This window comes from Rhinopithecus bieti, unplaced genomic scaffold (genome assembly GCF_001698545.2).
Source record: "Rhinopithecus bieti isolate Rb0 unplaced genomic scaffold, ASM169854v2 scaffold_15850, whole genome shotgun sequence".
Classification (NCBI taxonomy): Eukaryota; Metazoa; Chordata; class Mammalia; order Primates; family Cercopithecidae; genus Rhinopithecus; species Rhinopithecus bieti.
Genome location: NW_016809273.1, coordinates 2,671,583 through 2,682,180, shown reverse-complemented (window position 1 = coordinate 2,682,180; position 10,598 = coordinate 2,671,583). Strand labels below are relative to the sequence as shown.

Sequence of the window (10,598 nt, the reverse complement as noted above, 5' to 3'; positions counted from 1 at the left end):
TATTTGATAAATTGTACAAAAAGCAAAGTAAGGCAAGAATCAACTGACTTTCAAAGTTCACGAAGAGGGCACTCTGGAAGTTGATAAACCACCACACCATATAAATTCCACCACCTCTTCATCTGTAATGAAAAAATCAAAGGTTGACTTTTTTTTTTTTTAAACTACTCACTGTATTTTTAGAAAGATGGGGCAGAACCACTGTAGAACTCCTAAACCCCACAGAACAAACAGTACATTCTGGAATGATACGCTGGCCAATCCGGCTGGCAGCCGATTGACCTGACCCATGCAAGGGTTGGTGCATAGAATTTTTAGTTCGGCCCCCTACTGAATGAAGACACTTTGTTAAATTCTCCACTGAGAGACGCTTAGAGGTAGGGGCGTGGAAGAGGGCCGGGGAATTTGACGCCAGATAACGGGAAGTGTGAGCTGATTGGCCGGGCTTCTCACTCCACGGCCCAGCCATTTACGGATAGCAGAGGCCATCCATCAAAAGAATTACACCAATCAGAGGCAAAAATGCCCCCGTCTCTCGAGAAAGCCCCGCCCTCCAATATATTCCTCGGCAGGGCAAGCGCGGCCCCTTCGGCTCCGAGCTGACCCTGATGAGGGCCAAGTCGTCTCGGCTGCGCTGCCGAGACCTCCACCCAGGACAGCGCCCCCTCCCCGGGTCTCTCTCCTCTTGCCTACGAGTCCCCTCTCCTCGTAGGCCTCTTGGATCTAATATCGTGGGGTAAGGGGAGCAGGCCCGGGGAGGGTGGTTACCGCTGAGGAGCTGCAGTCACTGTCAAGGTGAGTGGGACTGTGCGGGGGTTGACCACCAGGTGCGGGTGGGGAGCGGGGTTGGGGCCGTGGAGCGAGGAGTAGGTCTGGCCCGCGCCCTTTTCCGCAGTTAACTCTACCGCTGCTGTGAGCACAAGCCCAGGCTAGTCCGGGGCTGGAGGGGCGGAGCCGGATCCGGCCTCCTGGGGTGCCTTAGTGTCTGCCGGCCCAGTCCCAGGGACTAGCCTGGGGAGGAAGAATGGAGCCCCTGCAGTTAGAGGTTCCTCACATGACCAACTCTGAAGATCTCCGCCTTCCTGTCTTTAGGTTGGTGTGGGGAGGGACCTTCCGTGTATCTAAGGCTTAGCTTGTGCCCGGGACATGGTTGTGTTATGCACACTTAAATCAATGGAATTCCCAGGTTCATCTTTCAGACTAGGTTAGCAACACCCACCCACCCCCCGCCCCAATGCGTGCTCCTAATGTCACCTTTTAAGTTTCCTTTCCTAACAACAATAAAAGTTGACTAATATTGAGTATTGTGTGCCAAGAACTGTGCTATACTCTGTAAGTGGTGAATCTTGTTCAGTCTTCACATTCAGCGACAGATATTGTTACCCTCATTTTATAAATCTAGAAATAAGCTCAAGCTCATTATTGTTCAGTGTTTTTTAGGCACCTACTATATGTGCTAAGCTCTTTACGTGATTTCATTTAACTCACACAAATCTGTGAGGTAGGTCATAAACCTCATCCCTACTTTATAAATGAGGAACTAAGTACAATTAAGTAACTTGAACCGTTCATATTGTTAAAATGTGGCAGAATACTTAACTACCATCTGCTTTTCACTTTCGGTATCCTGTCTTACGGTGTTTATTCGTGGTTATCTATTGACAAGGTATAAGTTGAACAAGTATTTCTTGAAGATTTGCATTTTGTTTTTCTAAAAAGCATGCTTCCGGCCGGGCGCGGTGGCTCACGCCTGTAATCCCAGCACTTTGCAAGGCCGAGGCGGACGGATCACGAGGCCAGGAGATCGAGACCATCCTGGCCGACATGATGAAACCCCATCTCTACTAAAAATATAAAAATTAGCTGGCGTGGTGGCGCACCCCTGTAATCCCAGCTACTTGGGAGGCTGAGGCAGGAGAATTGCTTGAACCAGGGAGTCGGAGGTTGCAGTGAGCCAAGATCTTGCCACTGCACTCCAGCCTGGCAACTGAGCGAGACTCCGTCTCAAAAACAAAAACAAAACACATTTAGGATGTGACCAACTTGTAGAAGGGAAATAAATAACAGATGGCACTTTGCAATGACTTAGATGCACTAGCCGCATTGGGGGATGGGAGACTTATAAATCATTTCTTGGCCCAGTGCAAAGATGGCCAAGGAAAGCAGGAAGGACTACTTACACTCCTTTCTGGTCTTTTTTTTCTATATATAGATGATAGAGGTACTGACAACAACTGACTCTCAGAAACTGCTACACCAGCTGAATGCCCTGTTGGAACAGGAGTCTAGATGTCAGCCAAAGGTCTGTGGCTTGAGACTAATTGAGTCTGCACATGATAATGGCCTCAGAATGACTGCAAGACTAAGGGACTTTGAAGTAAAAGATCTTCTGAGTCTAACTCAGTTCTTTGGCTTCGACACAGAGACATTTTCTCTAGCTGTGAATTTACTGGACAGATTCCTGTCTAAAATGAAGGTATGTTTGAAGCTACACTTTTGTGATTTTGCTCAGTGTGTTTTGGAGATGGAATTGTTACCTTTTGGCTGATACTCATAAACTTGACCTTTTTTATTTTCAGCACGTAGCCAAAACATTAATTTTGTCTACTACAGCATTAATATGATTTCTTATCATGAGTACATCAGATATTAGACTTAAATTCTGAAATGAAAAATAGTCTAATATCAAGTAACTAATGGCAGTTTCCTAGTAAGAAAATTGGCTGTTTTTAAAAAAACCCTTCTTGATAGGTTGGGTTGGTCCATTTATTTACTATTTTTAGATATAAACAAATGTATTAATGTCAGAAATTTATTAGAGGCTACATTGTGGCTAAGAATATATTTCTTAATCACTACCCATATATAAAATTGTAAATGTTATGGCCTTAGACCTAGTCAAGACTTGCTTATGCTTGGCATTTCCAGCTTCAGTGTACACCCAGTAGGGAGGAGAGTGTATCTGAAGGAGGAGCAACTATTTTCCTGTACTAGATAAACAAGACTATGTCACTTTCAGAGCTTAACTGTTACAAATGCATCTGCCTTTCCCGTACACCCATGGTCACTGGAGGAAAATAAGATGATGTGGCAATTAGAGGGAAACTCATTTTAGTCCTTGGTATCTAATACAGTGTATCATAAGAAAGGACTTCAGTATTTGTTGAAGATTCAAGAAATTTGCTTCAACAGACTAATTAACCTCTTTTGACATTTCACATGTGTAGTCACTACCTTTGAATCTATAAATGTTACATAAATGAATAATATACAGCTGTCCCTCAGGTATAATTCAGTCTAATGTGAGAATAAGATCATTGCTCTTATGTACAAGTCAAGGTAAGAAGAGTAACTACCTTATTCTTTTAAAGAGGTATAAGTGCACAGCTGAAGAGGTTACAAGAAGAAAGAGAGCACAGAGATATTAATACTGGTAACAGCTTAGTTTCATGTGAGCTGGAAGTAAACAACTGGATAAAGTTTTGACTGTGCCTCATACTGCAGACATTCAGAAAATTAAATGATAAAGATTACTAGTGGATAGAACCCTTAGAGGCAGAGTAAACAGTATATGCCATAGTATTTTAAAACTGTTTTATATGTGTTCCCACAAAGACAAGAGCCTGGAAAAAATACAACATCCTGGAAAGAAATGGCTTATTTTGTAAATAAGCCATTAAGTATTTCAGTCGTCGTATATCTTTGACTAGTTAACTTACTTCATCAAACTAGAACAATGTTTACGTATACTTCTACAGTGATTAAAAAAAACAAACACAATTTTTCTATGCTGAGCCAAACATTATACTGAAACTCAGTCCAGTTACTCAAAAATTGGTTCTAAGTGGGGTCCATAGTGTTGATAGGCTATAGTTTAGGTATGAGTGGATTGTGTTAAGTCCATCACAGCTGAGAAAAAAACCTCAGATACACATTTTCAAAATATTGGGTCTGAGTTCTAGATTATCCTTTATGTTTTAATTGAAATAAGGTAGAGTCATGGGCTTACTGGTTTTTTGTTTTTTTAGGTACAGCCAAAGCACCTTGGGTGTGTTGGACTGAGCTGCTTCTATCTGGCTGTAAAATCAATAGAAGAGGAAAGGAATGTCCCATTGGCAACTGACTTGATCCGAATAAGTCAATATAGGTTTACGGTTTCAGACTTGATGAGAATGGAAAACATTGTATTGGAGAAGGTGTGTTGGAAAGTCAAAGCTACTACTGCCTTTCAATTTCTGCAACTGTATTATTCACTCCTTCAAGAGAACTTGCCACTTGAAAGGTAAGTGACCTTTGTTTTGAACAAGAGAGATCTGGAAATCAGAATGGTATTGTACGGATATTGCATAAAATCAGTATCTTCATAGAATTCTAATAAAAATAAGTAAAATGACAGCTGTGGCTCCTTGAACTTTAATGTCCATCATAAGTGAGAAAATGTTCCATTGTCAATAGCTTCATTAAAGCTAATTATTGGGATTAAAGTACATTTCCACGTTTATAGAACCTAGTAGGAAAGCATCTAGCACAAATTTATGGAAAAAAGGACCTTCAGTAGATGTTGAAATATTTATTAAAACTAAAAGAAAATAAATCTTGATATCTGTGGCATAGTACTGTTCATTTTAATTTTTTGGCCCAAATCATTTAAAACTCCCATGTGGTGCCTTAAGAAGTTAGTATCCTTGATGGAAGGGGAATTCCTTTAAATAGTTCACTTGCTATGATAAATGTGCATAAGCTTCACTTTAAAACCTGACTTCAGTGTTTTTCTAAAAACATCTTTTGACTAGATGTAATATTACCTAATAAAAGTAATACCATTTTCTTTTTAAAGGAGAAATAGAATGAATTTTGAAAGACTAGAAGCTCAACTTAAGGCATGTCATTGCAGGATCATATTTTCTAAAGCAAAGGTAAATATTTTATAAAGATTACACCTATTTTATGACCTGTTTTTATATTTAGCATTTACTTTAAATTTCTCTCTTTTAGCCTTCTGTGTTGGCATTGTCTATCATTGCATTAGAGATCCAAGCACAGAAGTGTATAGAGTTCACAGAAGGAGTAGAATGTCTTCAGAAACATTCCAAGGTATGTCAAGGACGTAGCCTAAATCCTATTAACAGCTGTAAAAGAAACTAAACCCCTTCTATGTCCTGAAGTAAAATGAGATGTCATATGTTTATTTGAAACTTAAGAAGCTATCCTTAAATTTTTTTAATGAGCAAAGACACATGTTCATAGGATTCCTTTTATTAATGTAGTTAAATAAGGTGGGACTGACTTTGAGTAATAATTTTTTAAATTTATGTACAGATAAATGGCAGAGATTTGACCTTCTGGCAAGAGCTTGTATCCAAGTGTTTAACTGAATATTCATCAAACAAGTGTTCCAAACCAAATGTTCAGAAGTTGAAATGGATTGTTTCTGGGCGTACTGCACGACAATTGAAGCATAGTTACTACAGAATAACTCACCTTCCAACAATTCCTGAAATGGTCCCTTAACTGGTAAATTTGGTCCATTATTATTCTCCAGATACAGAAAATTTTCTAATGCCATAATTTTCAACTGAAAAAGAGTATCTTCAAAATAAACAAAATAGAGTTGGAATAGTAAAGGCGGAGATGACATCACTGATCTAGTCAACTAATATTTGAACGCCTTTACTATATACAAGGTACACCACCTTAGGAGTAAGGAATTATCCAACCACCTTAGGAGTAAGGAATTATCCAACCTCTGATACATACGTTAGCCATTTCATTAAATTTTCAGCTTAGAGAACAGCATCCTCCTTGTAGCACTAAAATCATGCTTTTTTTTAATTACACATGATCTTGCTGTATGTAGACCCAAACTCTGACTCATTTAAAATTACATAAGCTGAGCACCAGAAGTCTGAACCATGTATAAACTAATTTGAGACTGTTCACTTATAAGCAAAATCAATATGAACTTGGATATTGTACTTAAAAGAAAAAGTAGGATATGATAGATAGTCTCTACATTGGGTATCTGGAAACTGTCAGAGTGTGTCAACACTATAGTAACCTATCATTGCTGGACTACTAAAAAGTAGTTATATGCATAAAAAATGTAAACTTGCTTTCTGCATATGTGATATACATTCTTGCCATCTAAATTTCCTAACTCAGTGGTGATTTATTTACTCTAAACTAAATGTTAACATTTAATACATCTACATATGATTATGACTATTAGATATGAACATCTCATATCTAATATTTAGTATTTAGGCAGACTGGCTTCTGTTAAGTTGGATTTTGTTTTCTTTAAATAGGATTATTACAGCACCAAAAAACTTCGCTGAAGCCTTTCTCCACAACCTTGTTCTATGGATTCCATAATGTTACAATGGATTTAAGCTATGAAGCCTCAAAACATCACGAGATAAGCATGCTGGTCTCAGACTTGGGAAAACTGCCTAACATTACGCTGTAGTAGAATTATGTTTAGATTTGAATTCATCTGTGAAGCATTCAAATCAAAGCTAAAAGCCTAAATGTGAAATGCTAATGACAAGCCTGAGAAGGTAAACTGTGAATCTTCATTTCTATCATTGATCTAACTTTAGATATTGGATCAATATATTTAGGTGGTATTGAAAATGGTATTGGAGGAGTCACACTAATACTATCAACTATCAGTCTTCCCACAGCTTCAATCACTCTCATTATTCTAATCCTACTCCTACTTAATTTAAATATTAAATTTTAAGTTATGAGGTTTATGTCAAAAGGAACATTTCACAAATGCACTTTTAAGGCATAATAAGGGTTAACATTCTAGGCAGTATAAACACACCCCATAATGCAAGTAATAGATAATCTAGAGATGTGGACTTTATTGCTATATGGGAATTACATTTAAATTTGAGGGCATTTTATATAAAGAAAAATACAGACCTATAAAGTTTGGCATATTCATTAAGTTATCTTTTAATATTTTTTTCTAGAAAACAGGTGACATTTGTATCTACAATAAAAAATTTTTATACAGATCCTACTGTCACAAACTGAATCCCATCAAGAAAATCAGTTTCTATTGTATTAGTAACTCAAATTACCACTTCGAAAACTTGCTTTCCCACACTAAGGTAAGTTCAGGCTAGATTCTACACTCCAGAAGTTTTTTTACTAAAGACTTTTTTAAGTTAGAAGTGATGGCAGTTTTATAAAAAGAGAATATACTTCCACTGATGCCCTTACTGTGCAAAAAAAAAGTCTTAAGAAAAGCAAGTAGACATCTTCATAACTATGAATGAAGCTGCTGAGGTAGTGTTTAGGATTCTCCATGTCAGTGAGTGTGAGAAGTACTGTGTTAAAGTGTTGTAAACAGTTACTCAGTGCAATGTATAGCCTGAGTCTATCCAGAATGGCTGTAACCAATTTGACATCATGTTATGGATCAATACACAATGAAAAACCAAAGAACCACGTATATCGTATTCTTAACTTTTGTAAACCATGTTTTATGGGTAACTTTTCAGTTTTCTCAAAAGGCTGATAAATTTCAGTATTTTGAATACATCATTGTTAATTTTGAGTTGGCAGAGGTAAACTAACCAACTACCATTATGTTTTAGTACTAAGGATATACCTTTCAATAAAGTTACTGAAATTCAGTCCTTTGCTGGGTGGCTTTTTTCTCCTCTGATTTAATTAACTGTTTTAGCAATGTGGTAACAGAACTTTAAAGCTATCTCTACTCAGTATATTTAAATTTAGTATTAAATTTAGATGCATAGTACCAGAAACAATAAAATCCCTATTAATAGTATGACTATTAGCTGACACTTTACTTTTTGTTTTTTCTGAGACAGGGTCACTCTTGTCATGCAGGCTGGATTGCAGGGTCGCGATCTCAGCTCATTGCAGCCTCGGCAGCCCAGGCTCAGGAGATCCTCCCACCTTAGCTTCCGAAATAGCTAGTATTACAGGCACATGCCACCGTACTCAGCTAAAATTTTTTTTTTTTTTTTTTTTCTGTAGAGACAGTGTTGTCACTGTGTTGCCCAGGCTGATCTCAAACTCAAACTCTTGGGCTCAAGTGATCTGCCCACCTCGTTCTCCCAAAGTGCTGAGATTACAGGCATGAGCCACTGTGCCTAGTCTCTAATGTTTTTTTAATAGACATAGAATGATGACAAATAATTGTTTAATGTGCGTTAAAAGTTGGTGTTTATGCATTATTAATCCCGTTTATCACTCAGATTCATCACTGCTATGGATGCTATCCTTAATACATATTTACTCTTAGTTTCAGCCCACTTGAAGTTTTGTGCAAGCCCTCTTACCTAATTAAACAGCATTTCAGCAGCGTGGTTGCTAATGCCAGGTAACCACCATGTGTTATGTTAGCCTGCTTGGATCAATTGTAATTATTATTCAAATTGAAGCAATTAATATGATTTTGAACTGTTCATGTTCAAACTAACATCCTGTAAAGTCGACACTACAAGGAGTTACTGATGAAAGAAAAATTGTTCATAAAAGAAGCCTCCTTTTATAACTGACTTGCCTTAGACTTATTTAATTTTTTAAAAAGGTATCTGAACCTTGTATGTAACAATTTTGAGACATCCTATCTAAAAATATATATTTTCAATTTAACATTTGTGGCTGGCAGTGATAATTTTTACTGTCTGGTACTATGAATCATCTCATTAAAATCCTCTCAACTGAATGAGGTTATCCCAATTTGCAAATGAAATAGACAGACCCTAATGATTTGCCCCTAGTCTATACCTGGTACTTGGAGGTAGGATTCAAAGCCAGGCAGTTCTGACCTCAGAGGCTGTGCTCTTAACCACTCTGTACATTACCTCTCAAAATAGAAGATTAATTGGACTTAAGTGAAACTGCTTATATAATTTTTAATCAAAACTATATTCTGGCCACATTAACTTCTCTGCTGTCATCATGATCATAGAATAATAACACTCAGAATTTCTCTATACTAATAGAGTAACTTTTATCAACCTTTTTTTCAGGAACCAAAAAACAGTAAACATGAGTCAAATAAGATGAATTAAAAGATAAGCCAATTTTTAAGGCCAAGTGCAGTGGCTCATGCCTGTAATCCCAGCACTTTGGGAGGCCGAGGTGGACGGATCACTTGAGGCCAGGAGTTCAAGACCAGCCTGGCCAACATGGTGAAACCCCATCTCTACTAAAAATACAAAAAGCAGCTAGGTTAGGTGGCACATACCTGTAGTCCCAGTTACTCTGGAGGTTGAGGCAGAAGAATTGCTTGAACCTGTGAGGCAGATGTTGCAGTGAGACAAGATCACACCACTGCACTCCAACCTGGGCAACAGAGTAAGGCTCTTGTCTCAAAAAATAAATAAAAAAGCCATTTTTATATTCATCAAAGTAGAGTTAGGAACAACCAAAATTGCCAAGGATAATTAGGGACATTATGTAATGATAAAATTCACCAAGACAGTGCTAAAAGTAAGCATGTATTATCAGATCTTAAAAATACATGAAGAGACTAGGTGCAGAGGCTCATTCATGCCTGTAATTCCAATGCTTTGGGAAACCAAGGTGGGAGGATTGCTTGAGGCCAAGAGTTAAAGACCAGCCTGCTTAACTTAGGGAGACCCTATCTCCAAAAAAAAATTAAAAATTAGCTGGACTTAGTGATGAACATCTGTAGTCCTAGGTACTGAGGAGCCTGAGGTGGGAAGACTGAGCACAGGAGTTTGAGGCTGCAGTGAAGCATGACAGAGCCACTATGCTCCAGCCTGAGTTATAAGGTAAGACTCAAAAAAAAAAAAAAAAATTAAGCAAAAATTGGTAGCATTAAAAGGAGGACTGGACAAATTTTCATTTACAGTTGCAGACTTAAACATTCCTCTCTCAGTAGTCTATAGAATTCATAGAAAATTAGCAAAGATGTAGAAAAATAGAATAATCCTAATAACCAGCTAGATTTAATTGACATAAAACCCTTCTACCTAAAACAGCAGAATAAGCATTCTTTTCAAGTACACATGTAACACTCACCAAGATAAACCACATCATGGGTCTTAAACCTTAACAATTTAAAAGAGATGAAATCATACAAAGTATGTTTTTTCACCATAATCTGGAAATCAGTAACAGCAAGAAAATCTCCAAACACTTGGAAATTAAACAACACACTTATAAATAATTCACGATTCTACAGAGAAGTCTCAAAAAATATTTTAAAATATATGAAAATATCATTGTGCTTGGAATGCAGCCATGCTGGTGCTGCAAATTATAACAATCGACTGCTTTTTACTAAACAAGAAAAAGGTCTTGAATTAATACTCTAAGCTCCCACTTTAAGAAACTAGGAAACTCTAACTGGGTGTGGTGGCATACCACTATAGTCCCAGCCATTCAGAAGGCTGAGATAGGAGGATCATGACCCTACGAGTTTGAGGCTGCAGTGAGCTATGATCATAACACTACTCCAGCCAGGGTGATGAAGTGAGACCAGTCTATTAAAAAAAAGAAAAAAGTCCAAACTAAACCTAAAGCAAGCAGAAGGAAGAAAAAAAAAAGAAGCAGAAAATCAATGCAATTGTAAACACGTT

General features: G+C 37.7%; 1 protein-coding gene across 1 annotated transcript; it reads left to right on the top strand.

Moving 5' to 3' along the window:
• Positions 1-265: 265 nt before the first annotated feature.
• Positions 266-7,652, top strand: CCNG1 (cyclin G1). Its single transcript, XM_017889032.1, has 7 exons — positions 266-795; positions 2,213-2,476; positions 4,029-4,282; positions 4,838-4,916; positions 4,996-5,094; positions 5,320-5,514; positions 6,309-7,652. The coding sequence occupies exons 2-6, from the start codon at positions 2,213-2,215 to the stop codon at positions 5,509-5,511; spliced, it is 888 nt and encodes a 295-aa protein (XP_017744521.1). The 5' UTR covers positions 266-795; the 3' UTR covers positions 5,512-5,514; positions 6,309-7,652.
• Positions 7,653-10,598: the final 2,946 nt, after the last annotated feature.